General features: G+C 41.2%; 2 protein-coding genes across 5 annotated transcripts in view; both read right to left on the bottom strand.

The window, feature by feature from the left end:
• The window catches only part of LOC125771619 (probable chitinase 10), a 33,581-nt gene extending 28,449 nt beyond the window's left edge, over positions 1–5,132 (bottom strand). Inside the window, exons 1-2 of one of the 2 annotated variants that reach the window (XM_049442410.1) lie at positions 4,951–5,132; positions 3,950–4,049 (exon numbers count right to left, since the gene is read on the bottom strand). In XM_049442410.1, coding sequence (XP_049298367.1) covers positions 3,950–3,952 — 3 coding nt within the window. In that variant the 5' untranslated portion in view covers positions 3,953–4,049; positions 4,951–5,132. The remainder of the gene's footprint in view (positions 1–3,949; positions 4,050–4,950) is intronic. The other variant, XM_049442411.1, reaches the window with a different exon arrangement.
• A 16,574-nt stretch (positions 5,133–21,706) lies between these two features.
• The window catches only part of LOC125771099 (LON peptidase N-terminal domain and RING finger protein 1), a 55,290-nt gene continuing 49,531 nt past the window's right edge, over positions 21,707–27,465 (bottom strand). For all 3 annotated transcript variants that reach the window (XM_049441344.1, XM_049441341.1, XM_049441343.1), the window contains 4 exons: positions 26,990–27,124; positions 26,244–26,921; positions 25,366–26,175; positions 21,707–25,284 (listed from right to left, as the gene is read on the bottom strand). In XM_049441344.1, the coding sequence (XP_049297301.1) occupies positions 24,955–25,284; positions 25,366–26,175; positions 26,244–26,921; positions 26,990–27,124 (1,953 nt within the window). In that variant the 3' untranslated portion in view covers positions 21,707–24,954. The remainder of the gene's footprint in view (positions 25,285–25,365; positions 26,176–26,243; positions 26,922–26,989; positions 27,125–27,465) is intronic.

Here is a 27,465-nt window from a genome sequence, read left to right as displayed (position 1 = left end):
CAATCTGGTGAGAGTGAGAACTTGCCAGAAATAGAAAGGGAGAGAAACAATCCACAAAGCACACACCCGAACGGAACGGACACGTGAAAACAGCCGTTCGTGGCAAGCGCGGTAAATAAAAGTTATGAAAATAAACAGCAAAAGTGGCAACCCGACGTCCAGTGGCAATGGAAGAGAAAATAAAGCTCGTAAATAAATAAGCTGCCTGGTCTGGGCTGTCGTTGCCGTTTGGACGACGACTCGAGTGGTCTCTGCACGAGCGACGAGAACCCGTACCGAGGGCCGGCGGTCGGAAATCTCGCCCCGATGCTGCCGTTTGGCGTTGCTTTTACTTTCTCTTTCGATTCCAACCGAACCAATCGGTTTCGGGGCGACTGTGGAAAGGATGGTCGAAGATCGCGAGTAAAGGCCACATATACATCGAACGGTGGATTGCGAACGGGTGGCAAGGTTAGACGGACGCAAAGTGTTCCAGTCGGTAAGAGCGGAAACTCTATCCATTGCGATTAGGTTCGGGGTGACTTTGGATTTTCTTTTGCATGCGTCTTAAATACCAAACATTAAAAACAGGAAAACGCGACCTTTAGCAACGGGTTGCAAATTTATCTGCGAAAACGAAAAATAAAACGGTTCACTTCCTTTGGAAAAGTGAGTAAACTGGTGTATTTCATCGCTTCCATGCTCGCTTTGGATGAGGCAGGGAATTGTTTTTTTTTTCACTCTCTTGTGCGCCATTTCCATCAAACAGATGGTAGGTAGCATGATAATCAGTTACTTTGCACGTTTGTACTTAAAAACCAGTTCCACCAGCCACGGTGAGGGAAAGATTTTTTATTTTGTTTCTCTCCCACAAGGTCACAGGCCGTTCCGTTTTGTGGTTTGCGGTGTAAAATTTTTGTTATTTTTTTCCTTCATGTCTTTTCATTTTCTTCCCTCAGCTATCTCCCACGGTGTGAGATATAAAGTGTTGCAAACTTGAAATGAAATCAACGGAAGCGATAAATAAAAGCGTCGACAATCATTAGACGAATTGAGTGGGAGGAAGGAGAAGTGACGGGTAGAAGAAGTACGAGATACCGGCGACTGTAAAGCAACGGCATATCCAAACGAACTTTAAAATGGCAAGTGAACGGAATGGGTGAATGAAAAATGGTATCACTAATATTTCTCCCAAACCGGGTGGGAACCATTTGAAAAAAAAAATCGAAACAACGAATGAAAACAAAAAAAACATGAAAAGAAAAGTGTTAAACAGCAAGGAGGTAAAGAGGCATTAGCGCTATCGTTCCGAGGGGTCGCGAGGGAGGTGCATTGACTTTGAAACAATCCCAACAGTAAAGACAAATGCACCGTCCGGCTTTTTTTTCGGTGCTTAATCTCGGAAAAGTTCAAACACATTAGCATTCAACAGCGAACGGTAATCCGGATCGGGCAAAGCAACCGCGAGCAAGTTGCCAGCGGGTTTTTCTTCAGCGGTGGAATTGCTTTGCCCTCCATTGCATCCGGTTGTGTTTTGTTTGCTAACCGCTCTTTTTTGCAGGCGGCATCAAACGGTCTCAATTAGGGAATGAGTAAGGGTAGGATGCCATTTTCATGTCGTAGTTGTTGTGTGTGTGGTTTTTGCTGTTGGTTAATTTGGCTTCCTCACCTTTAGGTCATTTAAATCACTTGAAAGCGCTTTTGTTCAAATCGTCTTCATTGGGGCATCCATTGCCAGGGCTTTTTCGAATAATTGGAGGATGGAAAAAAAGATTAGCAAACAATTGTGTTTGTGTTTATGATTGTTTTAGTGGTAGCATTTGAACCTTACATTGAATGTCAAATTTAAGCATAATAATAGAAGTGCATTTGACGGACTGCTCTCCACCGAGAGTCTTAACACTGCACTTTCCATCCACTTTACCGAGTTAGCGTTCAAGTTGTCATTCTGGTTCCCTTGACATTTAGGTTCAGTTTTCCGTTATGTAGCTCTCCTACGGGTCGCTTGTTGCAAGGGGAAGTCATTCAACGAACGGTATCAACGATTAGCGCACCGGACAGCCAACAAAACACCGCAATTGCAAACTATTTAAACTGTTGTGAAAATTATTAGGTGTAATTATCTGCAGAAACGATGGCTCTTGCTGCTGTAACTCGGGTAGCTGGCATCAGGTCGACAACACTTGCGACCTAGGTAGATTGTAAATCGAACCGCTTGGATGGTAAAAATGGTTTTATTTTGTATTTGTTTTGTGTTTTGCAGTACAATTAGTGCCAACAATGCTTATTAAGCGAATATTAAGCTAGTGTTGATCTCTTTTCTTAAAACACAACTGAACAATACAACACAACAAAACAACAAAAAGGAATATACTTGGTAACCTTCACAAGGCACCACTTAACACCAACACGTTTTAATTGGATGGAGTAAAACGGAGTGGAAGAAACGAGATAGAACCATCCCCCACCAATCACCGTCGCGGTGTACAGAACCATTTGCGTCCAAAGAAAGGCCAGAGTTTTCACGTTCACGAAACGGTGCCAGTGATGGCTGACAACCTGTGCCGGAGCAGCCTGCCATAACGGTGACGGTGGCACGGTTTCTTGTGCACCGTAACTTCTCACCGTACTAACCGTTTGCAAGTCTGCACCAGAACACCATCGCTGGCCCCACGGAACATACGGACGGTGGACAAACAATTCCAAGCGATTTTGCGGCCATGGCTTGGAACGGGTTGGACGGGGTGACAGAACAAACGGAATCCATAATTACGCAAAACGTTCAGTTATTTGTCAGGGCAACCAATTGGGTACGGTACCCAGGGTGTGAGATGGTGGACTCATACTAGCCGGTCCGAACGTTACAATGATACTATGAAGAGAGAGAGAGAAAAAAAGTTGAAGCGATCAGTAAACGACCTGGCCGGCCGTGATGATTGGCAAATGTTGACCAAAGCTTAGCTTTGTATTTTTGTTGGTGATTTGTTTTCTGTACCTGCAGTTTAAGTGGTAGCATAAATTTGCATACTTATGTAGGAGATGGCTTTGTACGAGTTTAAAGGAACGCATCGAAAGACCTGGCAAGAAGATTTGGACGACGGGATGATCGTCACGTCAAGTCACCTATTTAATTTCGAACTTGCTTTACGCTTTAGAACTCATTCAGTACCGATTAGCTTAAACCGTTTTGTGGGTAAAAAATAACATCACAATCAACCGATAAATAGTGCTTGTTTAAAGTTCTGCAGTATAGTTTAGTACTCGAACATAATCTTAGTCAAGTTTCAGTTCTCGCTTGTCTTCCATTTGTTTTTGCTTCACTCACAATTAGTAAGGCACACAAAAAAGGAACTCTCACTCGATTACGCAGTTTTGAAAACTAGATACCCGATCCACTCCCATCCGTTCGTTCCCTTTGTCACGTTGTTTTAGCAGTCTTGCATTAATTAATGCTTTACCCACCAATACGGTGTGAAGCCGGGTGGTCTGGCCAACATAGGCGACACGGTAAGACGGACGGATCAGCGCAAAAAAAGGGGTAACAATTTACAGCCGTTCCAAAACCGGTGTCTGATTATCAGTGGTTTTTGTTACACTCTTCTGCTCGTGGTAGGGGAGGAACACACAAATCCAACATCACTGTTAAGCGTCAACGTTCAGACGAAAACCGATGGCTTTCGGTTTCTATGGATCGCTTTATGTTATCATCAAGGTTTGAGGTCTTTGTGTGTGTGTTTGGGTTTCTATTCCTAAGCTTAACGAGCACACTTTTTGCCTTTTTGACTTAAGCTATGTTAGTTTCATGAAAGAACTCATTGTTGTTATTTTGGTTCTCAACAGCAAATACTGGCGTAAGGTTAATCGTGATTTATTGATAAAACATAGTTTTTGTTTGTTTGTGCGAGAGAGCTTCAAAAGTAGGATATTCTAGAGGTTTTACAAATGAAATAAATAAGTGTTTTTGACTTACCATTGTTTCTTTGATAATTTGTAATCCTCAGTGGCTAACCAGGCTACACTCTAGGAAACACACTACTCACTATTGCACAAATCTCGATGGAAAACAAACGCTGCAAAATGGTAACCAAACCGTTAGTGGTATACAATTGAGCGATGATTTTATTGAAAATCATTCTTAAAAAAAGTCAAATCTAAATTACGGAAAATGTTAAATAATAACTGTAGCGAAGAAATTTGCTACGAACTGTTCTCTACGCTCATTGAAGTCTTTTGATTGTATTCCGTTTGTTCAGCGTTGACAGGGTTAATTGTTTATTTCTTTTATATTTTATGCACAAATTCGGGTAAATAAATCGCAGAATGAATTCCTACCAAATTAAAAATTAATGTAAGAAGTTTCCTTTGGAACCGATGTTCAACCAATCGATCTGTTTCACCGTTAAATTACACGTTAAAATGAATTCACTATTTAGCACAGTTTTTTATTATAAAATTGTTCGGAGCTAAAGCAGATATTCCTTACAGTCCTTTTACTTATTTGATATAACGTGCCACGTTGGCAGAACTCTGAACTGAATTATTAACGTTTCCTCTGGTTCATGTCTTTTCAGTTTTTTCGTTCCCATTTTTTCCATTTTTTGTGTTTTCTTTTTTGCAATATGTTTAACTGAACACTTTTTAACGCTTTTTAACACTTAACAATAGATCGCATGCGGAAGCAGGAAATTCAACCAAGGACCCACTGCTTGGGTCGTTGATACTCTAGGCAATATGTTCGATCTACTTTTTGTAAGCACTACTCCTAATTGATCATTGATCAAGGCCACAAAGCTGTTTTATACGTGTTTAATGCCCATATCATTTGTCACTTGTAGCATAAACGATACCGAAGTTTACCAACGGTCTGACAAAGCCAGTGATCACGTGAATGAGATCTATCAGTTGTTCAAATCACGCTTTAATAAATTGTAAATGGAAAACATAAATCTCTATCACAACACCTCAACTCACCACTTGGAATTAAAAAATAACAACTAATCACTCACTGTCAATATAAATACACGGTTCGTTTTGATAATGAAGAAAAACACAGCGCCTCACACATTCGGTGGAGGAGGACTGAAGAAAACTGTCCGTACTGACACAAACTATGCGCACTAGGGACTGACTCGCAGCGCGATCTGTCGCAAGCGTCGAAGCCCCTGCCCGAGGATCACGGCTGGTGGGTTTTCGCCTGCAAATGGAAAGGTGCCGCCCGGGGTTCGGGTTTCGCGAAAAAGCCGAAGCCAAAGCGATCTGTAGCCGTTGTCACGTTGGGCCACATTCGAACGGTCGCTTTGGGGTGGTGGAAGTCTTACCAATAAAGACATGCGTTCCCTTTCCCGTTCGCACCGGTGCGTTCAGAAGTCTTTTTTCCGTTTCAGCTGCTCTTTGGATCCGTTGCCCCATCTCCACACCACACACCCATCACCACCCTCCACACCGTGGTTCGATTTTATGGTGGCAGCATTCCACCCGTTTCGATGTTACCCCTTTCGATCCAAAAGCTACCTTTCTCACTCTTGGTTGCTTTCAAGCGTTTGTTTGAACGATTGATCCACTCATTAAGGCGAGCTAATGCTGCTGGTATTGCCACGGCCAGACCCACAAGACACGAACGAACGCCGTTTCCTAACTCGTGCCGATATGTTGATTTCGTTGTGGGAACTCTTCGGCACGCTCCATCTCATTCGTTCCCCAGTGCAGCGAGCGTGTTTTATGCTGCAAATACTAATACCAGCTACATTCGGTGCGAAAGTAAATTTGCTTCTACTAAAACTACTACCCTTTTACTACTCTACTCTACTGTGCTGCCACAACTATCAGCACAACTAACCAGCAACAGGGCGAACTGTAAAACAAAACTGGCCGAATGGCGTTGACCATCATTGGTGGCTGTTGCTGACGGGAACAAATCGGATCGCATTACAGAATCCTAAACTAACATTAGGAGGTAAACTAGGAATTTACCCTTACGTTCTTGAAACTAACACACACTTACTGCGTGTAGAATAAGAACTAATACCATTAAACTTTGTTAGTATATAAGCTGGATAATTTTCAATAAAACTTCACTTGTTATCCGAACTTGGAACCTACGAGTCTTTTCTGTAGGCGATTCGAGCGGCACTCCACATTAGGAATTGATATTGAGTTTTCAATACACAGCCTACTGTCAGAACTGCTCAATCGCCGATCTACGGAAAATAGCCTATCAACGGCAAAAGAAACTTGCGCAAGAAGTTTCCAGTTGACTATCCTTCGCGTAGTCAACTTAATACGGCGGACCGTAGTCCGATTTGTTCCCGTCAGCAACAAATGGTGGCTCCAGAGAGGAGTTTGCAATAGCTTGCGCGAAATTGCATTCTCTGTGACCGAATCACGTAAGAAAGGTGTGCTGTCGCCAAAAGAACAGCAATATAGTTCTGTGTATCAAGTGACTAGTGAAGACGGTTAAAAGTGATTAAGCGTCGCAACAATCTAAGTCAGTACAAGAACAGAACTTTCAGTAATGCAGTTACAAGTGACGTTAAAATTGATGGTGAAAAATTGATAAGAAGTTTTCAATTATTTAGTTACTAAACGAACGAAAGAAATCGTTTCATAAACACTATACTTAAACTTCTACTATCGTGAAAAGTGAGCAATATACGGGCAAAGGTGTCAAGTTCAGACTCAGCATTCGCGGTTTTATCATTCACCATCACACAACGATTCCAGCCGGGGCATCAAAGGAAGGTAAAAAACGTTCCGATAAAAGAGGGTAAGTTAAATCATCCTTATTAATAAGCACGGCAAGGAAATCATAGATTCGTCCAAAATGCCTTACAAGTTCACAACAAATACAAACGGCAGGTGCCGACTTTGTAATGAGGTTGATACCTCTGAAGAAACAATGGTCACATGTTCGGAGTGTGACCGATGGTTTCACCTGAAATGTGTCAATTTGACGCAGAAACCATTGCCAGAGGAATGCTGGCTATGTGGCAAGTGCCAACAGATTAAGTACGAGCTTAATCGACAAAAGGGTGAGATCAAGACTTTCGCAGAAAGTGAAATAAATAACCCAGAAGGAAGTTTAGGGAAGAAACAAAGCTTCGAAGAAATTGTATCACAAATAATAGTTAGCCAACAACAGCAAACGAAGGAGTTCGTTAAGCTACTGGCAACTAACGGTGGTGAATCCACCCAGATAGGGATCCTGATCAAGAGACAGGCCTTGATGCAATTACCCAAATTCGATGGCAACCCTAAGGAATGGCCCAACTTCAAGAAAACGTTTGACGACACGTCCAAAGAAGGACAATTTTCTAACCTAGAAAACTTGAATCGTCTCAAACAGGTTTTACAAGGAACAGCTTATAAAAGTGTTCAACAATTGATGATGGAGGCCGAAAATGTTCCCGAGATAATAAAACGTTTAAATGAGACTTTCGGGAGACCAGATTTAGTATACCTGGAGTTGCTAAACGATCTTCAAAAAATACGAAAGGAATCTAAAAACGTGGTCTCGGAAATGACGAGTGCTTTGGAGAACCTCGTCAAAATTGTACACCTGATGGAAAGACCGACATACCTAAATGACCATAGATTAGTTATGGATTTATCGGCCAAGTTACCGCATCACATTCAAGTGAAAAGAGCGGAACATATGGCGGCTGCATCGTCATCACTAGACGTGCAGAACTTAGAAGAATTATGTCGGTGGCTCAAACCCTACGCCAAGACGGCGGAAATGATGAGCACGATTAGTCTTCATACTCAAAAGGGGCATGTTAATTTACATGATCAGGGTACTTCGCAGAAACAAGCCTCAATTCAAAAAGGAAAAGTTGTCAAACAGGCTAAAAAGATAACTAAAGGTTGTCTAATATGTAGCAAGCCGCATAAGACGGTTAAATGCTTCGCACTGGTAAAGCGAATTCCATCACAGCGAGGGAAAATAGCAAATGAAAATCAATTGTGTTTTGGATGCTTGACATCAAACAAACATACAATCAAGGATTGTAGATTCGCTAAGCCATGTGGAATCACCGGGTGCAAGGATAAGCATCACAAGATGCTTCATGTAAGACAAGTTGTTCCAATCCAACCGGAGCAGATAAATAACCACCACGAGGTGGAAGGAACATGTGAAACTTACTATCAAATATTACCGGTAAGATTGATTAATGGAAATAAATCCATTAATACTTATGCATTTTTGGACCCTGGATCATCATTGACAATGATAGATGCGAATGTCGCTCGACAATTGAATTTAACCGGGCCAAAAACACCGCTTCAGCTCACATGGGCACAAGGCATAGAAACGGTTCATGAAGCTAGCCAAAAAGTCCAATTGGTCATCAAAGGTGCAACGAAAAGAGGTTTTCGTTTAAAGGACGTAAGAACAATTAGAGAATTAAAATTGCCAGTCCAATCGCTATGTTACGATGAGATGAGTCAGAAATATCGCCACTTAAAAAAGTTACCAATTGAAAGTTTTGAAAACGTTCGTCCAACAATTTTGATAGGACTGAACAATAATCATTTATTAATGGGGATTAAACATCGATATGGCAAACCTGAAGAACCAATTGGAATGAAAACAAGACTAGGTTGGTTAGTCTATGGGAAATTAGGTAGCAATGAATTGTTACAGCAAGATCACGCCATGATAGTCCAAGAAAAAGATAGCATGCGTGAAACGATGCATAAAGACGGACAGATAAGATCCGCTCAAGTAAAAACTGCAATAGGTACATACTGCAGACCCGCTACTGGGATAGCGTTTTTGGGCGCTTATAACGAAAAAGAGGTTATAAAGCAAGAAGGTAAGGAGTCGAAAAAAGAATCGATTTCATTAGATAAAAATATCAATGGGGTCCACGCAGAAGACACTATCACAGAAAAAAGTGATCAATTGCCAATAAAGCGTAAGGTAAAGAAACATCAAATAAAACCTTGCGCAAGGAACGCTAAGATCCTAAGGGCTAACACAAAAGATGTCACGGCTGCAAAGGAAGCAAACGAGCGTTTAAAAATATACCAATCGAATACTGCTAATACTCGTTGGGGAAAATATAATACGTGGAACCTGGTAATAATGATGTTGCTTTTCATTTCAGCAAGAGCCTTCGGGAGTCCGGCAAACGGTCTAATTGCATATGACTGTGCAAACGATAATATCAACATAACGAGTTATTCGCTCACAAAAGTAGCTTCTTGTATGCCTCAATTCAAGAATATAACAACAGTAGAGACCAGAATACAAGTATTACAAAGAAGTCCAAAGACAGTAACTCACGTTCACCAATGTAAGGTAATAATCAAGAGAACGATTAAGCATTGCGGAGCTTGGTCTCACACATCAGAATATGAAAAAGGGTTTGCATATATTATAAAGGAATTCACCCCAGGAGCATGTAAACATGACCAAACGTTAGGTGAGGTTTCACTCTCTTTCAATCACAAGGTTAGGGAAGTACGACGCAATCAAACTACAAGAGGGCAAACGTTAGTCATCGGCAGTGTCAAGGGCTCAGCGTGCGTCGGAGGACTCTACACGACGCCATCTGGTAGATGGGAAAACGCGTTGGTGTATTACGAGTACGAGATCAGCATGTTCGACTATACGGCAACGGTTGACATCGAAGAAGACCAAATAATACTGCGAAATGGCGTTGTATGTCCGTATAGTGTTGGTTGGTGTTTGGATTCCGAGTACGGTTACCTCACCTGGGAGGTAAATCATCAAAAACTGTGCGAGAGAACTGAGTTCGAAATCATCTACGAGGGTACGGTCAACAAGACGTTCGGCAACGACGGGATTGCTAATACGAATGCTGTGTATACCTTACTGACAAACGAGCAAATGTTTTCCATAAGGGCTCGCGATGTGAAGCAAATCTGCGGCTTCAACAGCTATAAAACGGACCATCCGAGGATATTCATACTTGAGTTAAACGGTTATCAATCGCCGTTTAAACGCAAGGCGGTAAATGGGAGAAACCTGGATCTCTTTACCTACTTCAACTCCAAAATAACTTTAGTGGAAAGTTACCTCGGGCAAAAGCTGAACGACGTCTACACAACGGTGATGACGGAATTGTGCAAAGTCGACAAGGCGCTTCTAGAAACAAAGCTAACGCTAGCTCGTCTGAATCCTAGCGAATTCGTTTCTAATTTGATTAAACGACCTGGGCACACGGCGGTAGTTGCCGCAGAAATATTGTACATCATTGAATGCAAACCGGTGTTCGTCACCTATGAGAAAAGAGATGAATGCTATCAGGAAGTTCCGGTAAAATACAACAATCGCTCGATGTTCATAGCGCCAGTAACTAGAATGTTACAACTGAAAGGCACCCAAATAGTTTGCTCGCCAATTCTTCCCGCGAAATTCAACATCGGAGGAAGATGGTATACAACAGATCAAGGGCTACGAGAGACGACGGCACCGCAAGAGTTAACGACAGACATCATAACAAGCTGGTCCTACACTCCACTACCAAGTTTGATGAAAAGTGGTGTATATGACTATGAAAGTCTACAACAAATGAAGGACATGGTGTATGAACAAAGCAATAAGAGGATCGCCTCTTCGGTCATACACAAGATGATATCTGGTCAGCATCCAAACCTTCAAGGCTTCACGTTTGATACTCTAATTCCTGAGAATATCATTCACGGCGCGTTCGATAAATACTGGTCTAAGTTCGTATCATGGTCAACGTGGCTGGGCAACGTCACGTCTACGGCAATTGGCATCTACATGTTCACTCGAGTCGTTAAATTCATCATTGACACCGTAATTCATGGTAGAATCCTGTACGACATCTATGGCATCGGCTGGCAGCTCTTAGCCGCATTTTGGGATTCGTTGACGAATCTGTTATCGCATCGAAACCATATGATGAAAAAGCGATATGAAAACGAATCACCAGAAGTCGTCACAATCAACGAGAACGACGAAGAAGAAACTCAGGTACCACGTCTTCCAAACACCAAAACCAAACTATACCCCAACATATGCGCCATCGATAGTCCTCAATAGCAGCGTCATCATAGCAACGACATCCTACAAGTATGCCCACTCTTCAACTCATCAGCTAAAGCAGCAACATGCGTCCAATTCAGGTATCAATTCAATAAGAGTGAAACTAAGTAGGAATAATGTCGCGAAATTTGGTAAAACTAACAGGTAGTTTTACCAGGGGTGGAATGTTACGGACGCGACAAAATTCACAAGCGTACGCGTAAGAAAATTCGATCTATCGTAAGAAAGAAAAAGATTCACTTTCACCAGGCAGGAGGCATGCAAGATTAATCAATAGCTGGCATTGAAAAATGTTACATAGGGTTTGGATTAGACCAAAATAGATAAGAACATTGGAAAGGTTTGTTCTACGGCAATTAAATCACGCGTTGCGTAGGGCAAGCGAAGGAGGTCTAAAATGGAAAATAGAATAACCGACTCGAGTGCGTTCAACTCAGGGTAAGGAACGCATGTGCAGCACAATGACCTGCTTTCAATAGCATAAACATTTAATAACTAAAAAGGTTTAGGATAGAGCACCAAAACAGAACTTAGCCATGTGTTTATTTAGGATGAAACCAAAAGAAAATAGGGAAAGATCAACGCGATCTAACGCCACCGCGTTGCGGTAGGCAAGCAAGTAATAAACACATCACAAGGATTGGCTTGTTCGAGCCTTGATATTTTAAACAATCGACTACCCGAAATAGTTAGGCATAGGGCATCTCGCAATGCTAATATCGGTAAGGCTCCGACGCGAGTAAAACGGCATCCATCTACGAACGAGAGGAAAACAAATAGCGATAAGCGCCATACGCCCGCAAGCCGTAGCATATGGCAGGCAATAATAAACTTGCACTTGATCCTTAAAACAATTCCATCGGGTAGCCGCTTGCATCTGAGTAACGTACGCACAGTAGCGGTAAGGAAACACGCGCCTATGCGCTCGGTGCAATTAACTAAACAAGGCCGAATCGGATCGCATTACAGAATCCTAAACTAACATTAGGAGGTAAACTAGGAATTTACCCTTACGTTCTTGAAACTAACACACACTTACTGCGTGTAGAATAAGAACTAATACCATTAAACTTTGTTAGTATATAAGCTGGATAATTTTCAATAAAACTTCACTTGTTATCCGAACTTGGAACCTACGAGTCTTTTCTGTAGGCGATTCGAGCGGCACTCCACATTAGGAATTGATATTGAGTTTTCAATACACAGCCTACTGTCAGAACTGCTCAATCGCCGATCTACGGAAAATAGCCTATCAACGGCAAAAGAAACTTGCGCAAGAAGTTTCCAGTTGACTATCCTTCGCGTAGTCAACTTAATACGGCGGACCGTAGTCCGATTTGTTCCCGTCAGCAACAGTGGCTGTTTCGATGATTGTTGCAGCAACATTCGTTCGCTTCTGTAGGAATATGCTGTACAACAGAGTGTCGATCGAACAAACGCAACGACTTGTTTTCTTGGCCAAGCGTCTTTTGGCACGCGGCTCGTTTGTTAAGACACTGCAACAGACCGCAACAAATGCAGTGGCTAGCCGTTGAAAGGACGACAGAACCTTGCCCGAAATGGAAACTGTTTGTAACTGGAGCAAATGTTGTATATAAAAATAAAAAAGCAGATTAAATTTTGCATTGGTTTGTTGTAGGAAATATTATTCCATGTATTTATTTTTATTTTCTATTTTTTATTATTGTTTATTTTTTATTATTACGTATAATGTTTTAATTTATTTTATTAATAATTTAAAGCAATTAATAACAATGACAATAATTTAAGATGAAGTTCATACTAAATTCGCAAAATTATAATTACTTTAGTTTATTTTGTGTACTTTTTGGTACTGCATTGTCAGCAATTTCAGAAAATATTTAAAGCACTTAAAAAAAAGTATTATAATTGAATGTGCTTGCAAATACAATTAAAAGTTCATGTCGTCTATTCAGTGGGACATTCTCATCTTAATTGGAAAGTGTGAGGATAATATACGATCGCAGCACCCTGAAAGATCATCTTCTCAAATAGGTCAAATCAAGACAAAACAACCACCCGACGGACTTGTGACCTAATAAATATGTTTACTTGATTTCTCGGCGTTTTTTATACCTTCAATAAATTGTGATCATCTCCATGTGTCTGCTGTTGAATGTTTTTTGTCGCATCAAGGCAAATGTTTTTTCCCAGTTTCCCATTCCCCTCCAAAGCGACTAATGATCAGCATAGAAGAAAGAGAAAATGTAGAGCGATTCTATCAGTTTTCCTGCATCACATCGGAACCGGTTGTGCCGAGGAGCTCTGGTTGCAATCGATTCAATGCATTTGATGCTGCTGGCACTGCTCGTCGTGTGACCCGTATTTTGTTCACACTCCAGCACACGAACGGTACGTGCGGAAGCTCGGTGTCAAGATTCTGGCATGATTAATGTAACCGATCGTGATGGACGTTCGTTTTATTGGCCATCCAACTAATGGAAAACAGGCCACTTGGAAATTGTTTTCATTAATTAGATTATCGATGGGAGCTACTACTCGTGAAAAAAAGCGTTACATTTAAGGAAGTTCTCCATTGAGGTATTGAACAGGCCGTAGTGTATGAGGTGGCAATTTTAAAAGTGTTCAATTTAGTGAAGTGTTTAGCGAATGCACGAATAGCATCATAATGCATACCCTTCACCTGACCCCAATTTGCCTGTAAAAGTATCGGCTGGCCGGACTGCATTAGGTTGTCGTGTGGTGTGATACGGTTCAGGCTGTAACTTTTTCGTCATCTTCCTATGATGCACTACTTATGTTGAGTGCGAGCGAAAGAAAAAATAACCACTTGATAGAGAAGCACAACACGGGGGAAAATGTTTAATTCGAGTCGTTTCAATTTGTTGAAAAAAAGTCATTCAAATAGTTCGCATATCTTCAAATATATGGCAGCAATCAGCGTACCAGCAATGCACCTGCATTGGCGCAGAAAATTCTCTAGCAAATACTCTTAAACCATGTGCATTATGTAAGCTTTGTTCAAATATAGGTGAACGATTTTACCACACTCGAGAAGCCGCACGCGAAAGCAGTAACACTCCCCATTTGGATCTACTGCTACGCACAACGCCAAGGCGTTGCAAACCGGCGAGCTAGTTGTAGAGAAAAGTTGTCCCAAGTGGTTGCCTGTTCCGCCAACACTCGCTGGTATGAATGTTTTTTTTACCGATCGTCGAATTAATGTTTTTTTTTCGGTGGAGACAAACTAAAACGTACACTAAACGTTGCATTTCCAGCGCGTTACGTGTACAAATTTTTTGGGGGCACATTATTGCTGCAAGATCGATTGTGCGCGTTACGTTGGGTGTAACTTGTATTAATGAGCATTGTCTTTGGTGAACATATCGCAGAGAAGATCACACCAGTCCTGTTTCGATTCGAAAGGTTGATACAGTTTTGCGCTGGGAATGAATGCCGTGATCATTTGATGTTATCAATAAAATAGTAGGAAGACACATTATTTATGTGAAATTATTTTAAGTTGAATTATTATCCAAAATAATGATTGATTTTTTATTGGTTACTTTTTTGGTTTGCATAACTCCTGAATTTGCTTTGCTTTTTCAAAAATCAGTATGAAATGCTAAATTTTTACTTTCATCTTCACAAGCATATTTCGTTTAATGGATTTGTATACCTTTTATAAGTACTACTTTCCGATGTTATCCTTTTCGCTTGTTAATTTATGCTTCATTAAAGATCAACCTGTTACTTTTGCAAGTCACCAAAATTAATCGCAATGGGATAAATCGCATTGTCACGGAGCAATTTTACTACATTTTATTTACCAAACCAATCCCTTCCCTGCACACGTTCAGGCTCGTATCAGGCTTTTTTTGTTGGTTTTATCTGGAAACCTTCATTCCATTTATCTGCACTTCTTGTCCAAACCAGCTCCTATCACCGCATTGAATGCTTGCTTGTTCAACTTATTTAGGTCAGCACTTGCTAGTGGAATGCTGCTGATAATTAGGTGACAGAGGTGCTAGTGTGTTTTCTTACAGCATTGCACCTACATGTGTGTTTAGTGGTTCCACATAATCACTCTACAGGGTGCATCGTGACAGCCGCATCTTCCCCATCAAGTCCAACCAAGTGATGATGCGTAGTGACATAATAGGAACGAGTAACTGGATCATCCATCAAGGCGATCAACGTGTTGCGCAGTGTGAAGTGCATCTGGAAAAGTGGAGAATACAAACGGTGCTTAATTGGCACCGGTTCACCTGGAACTGGTCAATCAATAGGTACCATCCAGACGCAAGTTAATTCTTTATAATGTCTGCGGACAAATCATCATACCCATGAAAGCATCGGTTGCAAAAACACGAAAGAAAACAAGGAAGAAACTATCGTCACCATCAACAACACCGTTGTTTATCGTTGCAAATTGCATAACTGACCAAAAGAGGGATCCTGATTTGTTCGCTCTAATACAAACAGCTGGCGGACCGAGAACTAATACCAATCATTACCATGCTAAAGTGATGGTTTCATTGGACTCGGCCATTTGTCGTAGTAGTTTCCGGTTTATATTGACAGACGGGTAAGGGAAATATTTGTCTGGGATGTGAGATGTTTGTTGACTTACTCGACCAAACAGTTACCCTCTTACAAAGGATGCAAAGTGTATTATGATTGAATCTTCGTTCAACATGTCGTCCAATTGGGATTTTTTTCGCCATGCCATTCCAGGCGAGTTAGATAATGAACTCTAATGAGCGATACCGCTAAAATATGAGTGTGAAAATTATTGACAATTACATGATGAAAGTCTCAAAAAATAAATTGTGAGCAAAGAGAAAACTGCTCAAATGATCTTCAACATGTTTTCAAGATTATGATTCAAATTAGAAATGAGAAAATTAGAGAAATCCACTCGATCACTTATTTCAACAACAAACACTCATTCTGATTCGTGTCCACGTGCCACAGTTCTTTCTTGCCGCCTGGTAACCAAATGAGGAAACGGACTTGACACGTCATATTTAATGATCTGTGACCAGAATCGAAAGTAAAATTGAATCACAATCAACTCGAACAGTCGTTCCAACCGAAACGCACCAAATCGCACCAGTTTTTCTCCCTTCTGCTTGGACGATTCCTAGTGCTTCTCTGTATAGTGAGCGAGTGTCGGGTTAAGTATTCCTCTCGGTTTAAGGTGCGTTTTAATGCTAGCCGAAAGAGTTCGACCAGCGCGTCGAATAAATGCATGACGGTCGCGAGTAGTAAAAGAACAGTTTGCCGCCCGGTTTGGCCGTGCGTTTCGACAATCGAGACGAAATTATGCCAGATCCCCTTCTCTTTCATGCGAGCAGAAGGTGTCCAGCGCAGACGAGTATGGTACGGACCGGTAGTCGGGAGATTAATCACTGAATCGATCGCGGACACCGAAACTAGCCGAACTTACCATGCTGAACTGGTTCTGCTGTTGGGGCTAGACGGGTTATACAACACACATTACGCGCTGATTTAGAACTGATCGAGGGTCTTAAACACTTCGACACTTTAATCATATTCTGTTGTCCGACCTGCTGTCAGGGATCGATACTGATGTTGCTGGGCGTTTTGTTGCTTAGATCGCTTACCGAGAGCATGATATGAGTCATGCGTTATAGATGTTTCCTGTTTGCGTTCGGTGCTTAATGGGAGAGCTGCAATCGAGCTGCGGTTAGCATTGAAACATTTGCTTAGTTTTAGTTGTATTTGTACGATCAACATTGTATGATTGGAAATAAAGGTAGATATCGATATTTTAGGAATTATGTTTTATTTTTGGCATTTGCTGCTATTTTTGAATTCTATTTTGCGGATTGATTGATTAAATACAATACAACGATTGTTGATTTGTTTTTTTTAAGTTGTTTTCAGATACAATTTGCTTTTAATATTTCAAACTTGTTCATTTGAATTGTTGGGATCAGTAACCTTATGTGCAATCAAGTAGAATAGTACTTTTTACCTTTCCCCGAATGTACGACTGGCTACAAAGTTGCTGGTAAATAACATACAAACTCAGCCTGAAATCACAAACCACAACTTCGAAGGTTATAGTCCCAAAAAGAAGAAAAATGGAAGATTTTAAGACACAGATAAATATCAAAGAAACGGCATCGAAAGAATAACAAATGGTAACAAAATAATATATGGTTACATTGTAGCTATAAAGTGTGTAGTTACTATATTAAACAAAAGATCATATATAACAAATGAAGTGAAGAATTTGTTATGGTAACACGAAAAAAGGTTTTTATTATTTAAAACGAGTATTAACGTGTTTCCAAAACATGTGAAAACATGTTGTTTTTTTTGACAGAAGAAAACTTAAAATGAATTGTAAATTATCTAATGCAAACAAATTCGTAATTGATAAACCTCATTTATACTGTCAATGGACACCCAAGTCGCCAGCGATGCCTGATACAATGTGTCACCTCACTTACAGCATTCGTGTGAAACAATTTGTTGAGTTTTGCCGTTGTTTTTGCATCAACAAATTTTCGGTTACGGCATCATCCGTCAGGATGTATCATTGTTGTTTGAACGTCAAAGTAGCTGCCCAACTGTGGTCGCTTCGAAACGGCCGCTCAAACTCCCGGCGCAATGGGGCAAATGTATACTAACGATATGATTAGTGTTTTATTTGACTTTTCCTCGGCGAGGCCCTCTTACCACCTGCGCAAAATGCAACATTATGGTGGCGGTGGGTTAGGCCGCAGCAGCCAGGCTTGACGGTGGTGGATTTGCTACCCACACGCCCGCACAAAGCAGCGCCGTAACAAACGAGTGTCTGCAGTAACGAACCTTCGCAACAAATCCTCTGGTCACCCCGGGGATGAGGTAAGGGAGTGTTCGGTGGGAGTAATTATATTATTTGCAAATGGAAAGCAGCAGCCCAACCTAGAAGAAAGTCTGCCAGTGTTATGCTGTGTACGAATTGTGCACCAGGGGGGAAAATTAAACAATGTGCCATGGATTTTTGAATGCGTGTTAAGGAGCCGGTGGTCGGTATCTTCCGCAGTTTATGTCACCAGTGTTTCCTTTGGGCGCGTGAGTGAATTAGCATGTGGCTAATAAATCAGCAGCAAAGAAGTAGGTCGTCAGATTTTAGAGAGAACCTTTTGTTTATTATAATTTGCTGAAAGTAATTTATTTTTTAACATTTCTTTATTTATTTCATTGTGATCGCAATTAATTGCTTCTTTTAAATACAATTGCATGTCTATTTTCGTTAAACTTTTTAGTAAATACGTATCAAAATTAAATTCCTTTTAACTTTTTAAGTGAAAATGTAAAAAATTGTAGCTCAATAAATAATTGCTTCGTTTTGTATTGACATCTGCCAAATGGATTCTTTCATTAAGCCACATGCAACCGTTCACTAATCAGCAGCTGTTGGGGTGATATTTTGTATGTGTGTACAGTTTGTGCCATTTTCAGCTAACGAGCGCAATCTTACCACAGTGGTTGAGTAATCTCCCGAATAAAACATAAATCCAGAAAACGAAACCATGTTAACCAGCTGCCATTCCATTCAACTCGAGTCCTATGCCGAGCTCGTGCAGTTTAGTGTCACAGGAGCAACCGGACTGGGCTTCGTTACAGTTTCGCTGTGTGTTAGTCTTTTTTGTGCCTTAAATTACATGCATGCTGCAGAGTTTTGTTTCGCTGTTGTGAGTGTGCGTCTTCACGCGCCCGTGTGTGTGTATGCATGCCGTTTGTCCTAGCGGATTGTCCTTGAGAGACTTTCCCCGTTACCGCTCAGTCACCGTTGTTGAGATGTTCTAGTTTATTTTTTGTTAACGGCTTCGATCGGCTTCGATTTTATCAACCAGCCGCGCAGGTTTTTGTTTTTTAGGCTCCGTGGCTTCGGTACCGCGGAAAGGTGCAACGTTCCGGTGGTGTGCAAGTGCGCCAGCCGTAAGGTTGCGAGAGTTTATTGGCACACTTTAATCGAGACGTTTTCGGTTCGCAACTGGCCAGGCGATCGGAGCAGAACCTGTTGGTCGATGGGTGTTCGATTCAGTCCAATGGTCGGCCCATGTGAAAGGTTAGTAGTACAAATGGTGCGGCTTTCGGGAGACCGTGCGCACAGGTTGGTTGTGGCTGATTATGTCACCAGGCAGTGGCCGCTGCAGTATCTTGGAGCAAGTGGCATTGATTTGGAGTGTATGTGAAATGACAAACGAGCTTCGTCCGTTTTCTTTTGGTTTCGTACTTGTTATGGGTTAGAAAATTCGCCAGGGATTCGTAATTGGAGAGAGAGTGGTTCATAGCTGTAATTTTTGTTTAAAGCTTAGTATTTTTAGCGGCGATTAATAATTTAAATTACCCAGTTTTAAGAACGAATTACTTGTTAAAAATGCACTTGGGACAAAACCTACCTCTTTACGTTTGAGTTACAGACTATTAAATTCTGGTGAAACACGCTAATGATTAGGTCTGCTCTTTCGGTACGAACGATGCACAAATAGTTCGTAAAATACATATATCATTGCAAACACATTGGTACCTTCGAGAACAGTTGGCCAACCTTTTTCGAGCAGTAATAAGTTGGATAATAAAAATCTATTTATGATAATCGTTTAATAAATAAAATAAATAAATGATAATCGTCTAACAGCTGTTCAGTTTCTTTACGTTACCTATTTTATGATGACAAAAGATTAGTTGTGTCTGAACTTTAAATGTTTGAACATTTTTTTTTTTCAAAATATTGTTTGTACTAGGGGTGGCCCAGTTGTGTATGTGATAAACGGCGTCGGTTAATCATTCCAGGACTGAATATTAAATCCCATCCGGACCGTCCCCACCGTATCAAGGACTGACTATCCGGCTACATGGTACAAATAAGTCTAGTATGCTAGAAATGGCCGAGATGACCTTAGTGGTCGTTAAACCAAGTAGAGAGAGAGGGAAAGAGAGAGAACGCGCGTCGTTCATGCTTATTTTCACTCTTCGTCGATGAATGTCCTTTTGGAAAGTCTATTCTTTCATTCAAGTCTTCAAGGTTTTTAACAAATTTTTGCGAGATTTTTGAACTTTGACTTTTACAAAAAAATTGGCGAAATTTGGGAATTGACTACATTTTATTCAGTTGACAATCGATTGAATACAAATAGGTACATAAGGTATTATTTATCAATATTCATAAAAATTAAAATAATATTAAATTTTCTTTTTTCATTCATGGGTTATAACGTACTAAATTTTTAAAATTTTTTTATTCACTATTCGCTAATCTAGAAACTGTTCTATGCATTGCCTTTAGAATGGTAAAAAATCGCAATCTCTTAGTACCAGTCAGTCAGTAGTCTTCTTGGCTTAACGACCTTACAGGTCACGCCGGCCATTTCTGGCTTACTAGACTTATTTTACCACGTAGCCGGATAGTCAGTCCTTGCTACGGGGGGACGGTCCGAATGGGATTTGAACCCGGTCCGGCCGTGTGGACTGGCGCCGTTTATCACATGCACCACCGGGCCGACCGGGTCAGTCAGTAGTAACACTTTTTATTTGGCTTATATTATTTTATTGTTTGGTGACTTTCAGCTCACATCTGGAGATAGCACATAGAAAAAATAGTATAAAGTTGTGCGATTTGCCATCAAGTTTCTCCCCTGGTAACATATTGACGTTTGCCCAGATTATTACAATCGATCTTCAGCCTCTGTCTTCTTGAAATTCAATAACACTTTCCAGTCTGGTTTTGACTGGATGAATTAACAGCGAAATTGATGCCCCGCTATGTTTCTGTGAACTTTTCTGAATTGTCCTGGAGTTTAAACCTGAGTGAAATATTCCGTGTTGCTCGACTCATCACAAGTTCTGCACAGCAAGATATGCGTTTGTGTATGAATTAAATTAAATTAGTATGACATAGTATTTCTGATGAGCCATATTTAAAATATACAATCTTTTAACAATTTCTTCAAAAAAGATTATTTTCTCAAAATCCTGTAGATTGTAATCTCATTTTGTTAAACGTTTGTGCTATACATACAAATAACTTTGAAATAAGAATATGAACTTAAACTTAACACCGTTGTGGTGACAATTTTTCTTTTATTTAATGTTTCTAATTAGAAGATACATTTTAATCCTGGAAAATAGATTTTAATTAATACCATGAATAAAATGTAGTAAAATTTAATTAGAAGAGTTTCACATTAACTCAATAAACTAAGATTTTATATCGAATGGTCAATTTTAACAATAAAACCCGAAACAAACCCAACTTACGCTAACACCTTATCTGAAAATGTTGTGCATGGTACGCAGGGAGCATAAATCGCATGCATTTGATGCCTTGCATGCAAGTCTATTTTCATGCCGATTGTATGGAATCTGCTCGAATGTTCGTCGTACTGGTGTCGTTTTAAAAATGGCATCTATTTTTTACTTTTATTTGCTTCGTAGTAACTTTTATAACGATACTACTAACATTCTATTACGAAGTAATCTTTAAAGTTTTGTTAAAGCGTTGTGTGAAGATATCAATAATTACCAAACTGCGAGAACAATTACAGTACTGGAAACATAAATAGTTACGATTAAACGATTCAAACTATGTCTGTTTGAAAATGCAAATTGAGAATATTTCGGAATTTGTAGCATAACAAAAGTTTTACAAAAAAAAAAAAAACACGACAATAAACAATGTTTGTATTACATTGAAAAATGGATTCTTTCATTTATTTAGTTGAAGATCTATCAATTGCCTCTCCCTCCGACTCGCGTGCTCGGAGACAAACAGAAAATAAAAATAATTTTCCGCCCTCTACAATCACTCCCCTTGCACATCTCATGCTTTCCGGCGATACCGATTGGCAACTGTACCACTGTTCAGAACATTGTGGAGCTTATACTTTCTGCATCCTGCCAAAACTATTCAAACTGCTCATCCCTAGTGGTTGGGATTGGTTGAAACAGAAAATCACATCGTTTAGTAGTTTTGTACAACGGACATGACTGGTGCTTTTCTCCCATACCCAACTGTTTCCTTCGAAAACTACTTTCCTAGCTGGATTCCATGCTTTCCTGCGGCTCGCATTTGTTGCTGCTGGCACACTTTGGCTCGTGTCATGTCACATCTCGCTTCTCGCCGTATCTGTCCTATAGTTCTAGTGCTTTATGGCGGTATTCACGCGAGCGATTTAAAACGGGGGAACCTCGAAGGAATTTGGGAATGATTGAGATACATTCGGTGCCTAGTAGTTGACATAATTTAGCTTACAACTAGTACAATTTCTTCACCTTATCTACGCAGTGTGTATGTGTGTGAGTGTTTGTGTCTGATCGTGCAGAAAACGGCCCGAAGGCGAGTTTTATTGTGTGTTTGTTGTGTGCGTGTGTGAATGACTTTACCCGCCATTGACCATATTTGGCGCGCGTGTATAGTACTCGCCCGGCATGGCGCACACCTTCAGGAACAGATCTTTTACTTGTGTTTGTTTGTTTGTTTTATATATTGTTTTACATTTAAAAAAAGTCCTATTTCCTACTTACGTCCCAAACATTGAATTTAGTGTACTAGTTACCTTCCATTATCTAGACGCATTACCATATACACATTCCTATTCTATTCTTCCTATTCCTATTCTTCTAAACTTGTCACACTCACTGCTGTCCTGTCCTGAAATGCATATTCCCATCTGCGTTGTGTCTGCACACACACACACAAAAAGAAGAAAAAAGTTGCCTGCTGACGCATGGAAGAAGGTAGAATAAGAATAGCACTAAACTTAAGCGATGAACTTTAAACGAAACAGAAATACACAAAAATGGAGCAATAAAAAAAAATGGGGGCCGTTAACGCAGAAGTATGAAGGCAAACCAAGCTTAAGCGTAAACTTATAGTACTAAATTTCATAGTATCACAATCAACTATCAGCAAAACGCGCCCATCAGTTCAATACACCGAAGGCTATAAGGTGGAACATAAAGTAATCCTTAGTTAGAAGAAACAAATTAATAGATCACTTTTCAATGGGAGTCCTTCCACATTCTCGTGCTTTGTTTTTGCAGTGTGTTGTGTGTGTTTGTGTTTATTTTGAATCTACTGTAGCTTTAATACACAGGAAGTTGATTATGAGAATTGCTTTACTGATTGTTTCCAGATTGTTCCATTGCGCTTGTCCTATTGTAGCTCCGTGAGTGTGTGTTTGTTTCTCCTTTTTCTAGTAATCTTTCAAGCAAAAGTGTGTGACGTGCGCTGAATACTGCATCTCATCGTTGGCAGCTACAAACAGCATATACAACTGTACCCTCTAATTCTGCTACTCGATTTGATTTGATTGAGGAAATGTTCCCATCTGGATCGAGGAATGGGGGAAGATGCAGAAGCAGCTTCTTGCATCCGTCCCCCATATCCCACTAGAAAACCGATTCCGTTACATTGTTTTGTTCGTTTTTGTTTTGTGTATGTGTGTTTTTTGGTCACCTGCAGAAAAGATTGTCCTCACATTGTCTCACAGCACCGCTAGTTTGCTTCCATTCCATTTTTCTGTTGTTTTAGTTGATTTCCTTTCCTGTTTACATGTGTGTTTGTGTGCTTTTGTTTTTCATTGTTTTTGTTTTGTTTGTTTGTTTTCTGGTAATTTTCTTCCCATTTCTTTACTTTGTATTTGCATGAGACGAGTTTTTACAACACTTTCATTACAACAATGTATCCTAACTTCAGTTGCTATTACAAAAATGCACAAACTTGCTCTTGATATATATTTATGTATGTAATGTATAGTGTTGTAGAATTTATGACAAAATTTCCATACGCAGTTACCGGAGAAGGAAGGAAATGTGAAATGGTAGAAAGAGAAACGGGAATAATGTTGGCAAATACGAGTGATAAGAAAAAACGCTTAGATAGTTGTGATAAAGTTTGCTTGCTGTGCAAGACCTCTCTTCCACCAGTGGGATAGCACTCCAAAGGCAAACGTTACGAAGTTATATATTTATAGAGTAGAGCAAGGACTTGTAAGTGCAAACACGATCGGAGTATGTCGAATTTGTAACATTGTGAAGTGATAAGTAAGTGGCAAAAAGGGAGGTGGTTTGTATATATTCACCGTTGAAAGATTGAATACATGGGGCACGATGCTTGATACGATTTGCATGTGCCGTAAGGTACGTACTGCAATTACTAACTGGGCAAAAAGGGTTAATTAGTTCAAATCGATCCGACTAGGGTGCTAAGGTTGGTAAGCGCACAAACTCTTTTGCAAAAACGTATTATGTGTGGTAAAAGGTAGTTTCTGGTTATGTACGCTTATCGCTATAAGAGCAAGGATGTCGCTTGTTTTTTTTATTCTTCTTTAAAGTAGGAAGAGAAAACACTTTTCCCGTGGTTTCCACCGCAGCAGTTTGGTTACTATTCAAAAATGGATTTGGCGTTTTGGAATTACACTCGTTAAAGCTTGAATTATGTTTCATTTTCGTGACGATATGGGGTGTTTTGGGGGCCGGGTAGGGTTTGTGGGGAACTTGGACTGTGCAAAGCTGTAGCCTTCCACTGACACAGACATCTGGCACAACATTTGCTTACCCTTTTCGCTACCTTATCAAATGCATCAACGATCACGATCCGTATGATTATTCACTTCCAATCACTGTGCTAACGATTTCCTATTTCTTGCTGTTTTTGCTATTGATCCATCGGTTCCCTTTTTCCCGTTTGTTTTTTTTTGATTAGGAAACATGTAGTCCGTATTGTTGTTGAGTTTGTTTTTTTTTTTGCACAGAAATTTCTACACGGAATACAAACTGTGCGCCCGCCTAATCGGTCATTGTGCGAATGGAGACCCTTTCTTTTGTATTTGTTGCACCGATCACTTTTGGGCTCGTGACAGTGGAAGTATGATGCAAAACCTTGATGGATGCATTTTTGTTTTTGCTCCCGTATTTCATTTCCCTTACAGCAAATACTCGTCCGCGGACGTGCTTAGATGATGATGGTGATGGTGATGATGATGATGATGGTGCAGATGCTGCGTCGTATCCGCCTGCCTATCGCTATCGTGATGGTGGTGATGATTATGAACGCTTGAGGTAGTTCTTTCTCGCAGGCAACAGTCGATCGCTTGGCACTGTTGCGTCGATGATAGTCCTTCGCAGCACGCGGACGAAGCGCCAGCCATGACGCACACTGAGCGCTGGCGCTTCTGCTGGGCTGACTCGAGGTTGAGCGTTTTGTCGATTGCACGCAGCCGCTTCTTGAGGCTCGTGGTCGAAAGAATGTCGACCTTTGGGGAAAGGGGTGAAGATGAAAGAAAAAAGTATGTTATTCGCATTGTAATTTAAGAACGCGCTTCACGCTCCCTTACCTTGAGCTTATCGTTTAGCGGCAGAATTGCAATGATCCACCATGCCCACGCCGGCCCATCTGTTACATCTTCCCAGTTCTCTTCGAGATCGGGCATCTTGCCGAAGCTTTTGAATATCTCACACCGTATACTTTCCGGCAGGCTCTGGTGCCAATCGATCGCTTTCAGCAGTACCTTCTCGTGCAAATCGCGCACCAGCTGTAACCGTTCTTCGGCCTCCGATCCGGCACCAATCTTTTCGTCTTCAAAAAATTCCACGTGCGCCGTATCGTATCCGTCACGTTCGTGGCGCGTGAGTACCCTAAACCGTCGGCCACCCACCGTCGAAAGGATGGAGCAACCGTCCCCGAGCTGCACGCAGTCCCGAATGTCCAGCATCGTACCGTACTCGACGTACCTCTGGCGACCATTTTGTGCGGGCAGTGCAATACCGAACCGTCGTTCACCGCTTTCGATCGCTCGGCGCACCATCAAACGGTAGCGCTGCTCGTAAACGAACAGTGGACACGGCACGGACGGGAATGCGGTTGTACAGATGAAAACCGGAACGGTCGGTTCACGGTCCTGTTCCTGTTGCTGGCGCCGTTCGTACGCTTCCGGGATAAAGCGTTGCATGGCGAGATCGACGAAGCGTGTCATTTTGCGCTTCGCCAGTGAGATCAAGTTGGCCGGTGTTCCGATGGGGCTGGAACTGGCCGCTTCCGCCAAGCCAGCTGTACTGTCGGGTAGATGGTTGCGGAACTGTTCCACCAGCGGTGCCATGCAGAGCGGACAGGAGGATGAATAATCCATACACCGATCGAGACAAACCTGCAACGAAAGAGTGACGAATGGGAAATTAATTAAACAATCTCGTGTCGTTGTTAAGGGGCACTTACCCAGCAGTACGTGTGTCCACAGGGAGTCACTACAGGTCGCCATAGTGTCCGACAGCACAGCACACAGTCAAAGTCGGACGGTTCAATCAAGGACGGGTTCACCGTTAACCGAACCGGTGTAGTGTCCAACCATCTGGTCGACTTTAGCTCACCATCCAGACGCTCCAGCAGCGCCTTTAGTCGTGGGTTCGCTTGCGGAATGATCGAGTCGTGCTGTAGCAGCTGCTCTTTCGGCTGCTCCCGATGCTGATGGTACTGATGGTCCTGCAGGTGTTGCTCCAGCTTGAGATCAGATTGCAGCATTGAGCTGCCAGATTTCCTGCGCCTTCGATGATGGCTTCGGTGCTGACAGTGCCGGGTATGAGCCGGACCAAGCAATGACTCTTCACTGAACGGAACATCCATGTAGTCGAAGAGGAGATCGCTGCTCAGATAATCGTCTCCACCGTAATCGGAATGGTCTTCATCGAAGTCACCTTGGCGTAGGGTGAGGAACTGTTTCTTGGATTTACGACGCTGCGGAGAACGGTGGCGTCGTTTACGGCAACCAGCGATTAGGTCATAAGAATGATCAAATATCGAACCGAGTGGGTCATCATGTTCGTCCGGCTGGTTGTGATCCTTCAGCGTGCCGCGGGACGCAAGTATAGGCGATTCCAGCAACAATCGTTTCAGATCCTGTGCAAAAGGGGGTTAAGAAGTTAGAATCGCTTATCGTATTGGTAGGAGTTGGTGAAAAAACTTACATCCATCAGTTCAGATTTTATACCACTTGGTACCGCATGTGACTGTCGGTCCAGAAAGATGGCCAAGCATCGTGCTATAACTGCTTCCTCGTACTTTCCCAGCGCGGACAGTGATATGGCTCGGCAATAGTGGGCCTGGAAAAGAGATTTATCATAGTTTTAATTATTTTTGAGTTTTATTTCTATAATAAACAGGGCATTGAAGTAATTAAGCCATAGAAGAATGGAATGAAAGGAACGGTTTAATTAGATAAACTAAACAAAAAAATATTTGCTGCTTCCAAGTTTGCTTTTGTAGACTATTTATGTTGGACCACTCAATGCTGGACCAATCAAAATAGTTGGAATTTTTTGAGAACGGATATTTCAAACTCCAAAAGAATTCCCATTTCGAAAGCACCCAAGCTTTGTATTCACAAACTCCAATATTTCTACTAATCGGACCATTTTTTGAAAAGTTTTAAAAAATCTTGTTT

Source organism: Anopheles funestus, chromosome 3RL, assembly GCF_943734845.2.
Source record: "Anopheles funestus chromosome 3RL, idAnoFuneDA-416_04, whole genome shotgun sequence".
In the NCBI taxonomy this organism is placed as follows: Eukaryota; Metazoa; Arthropoda; class Insecta; order Diptera; family Culicidae; genus Anopheles; species Anopheles funestus.
The sequence above is the reverse complement of the archived record's forward strand: the minus strand, read 5'-3'. Positions and strand labels throughout refer to the sequence as shown.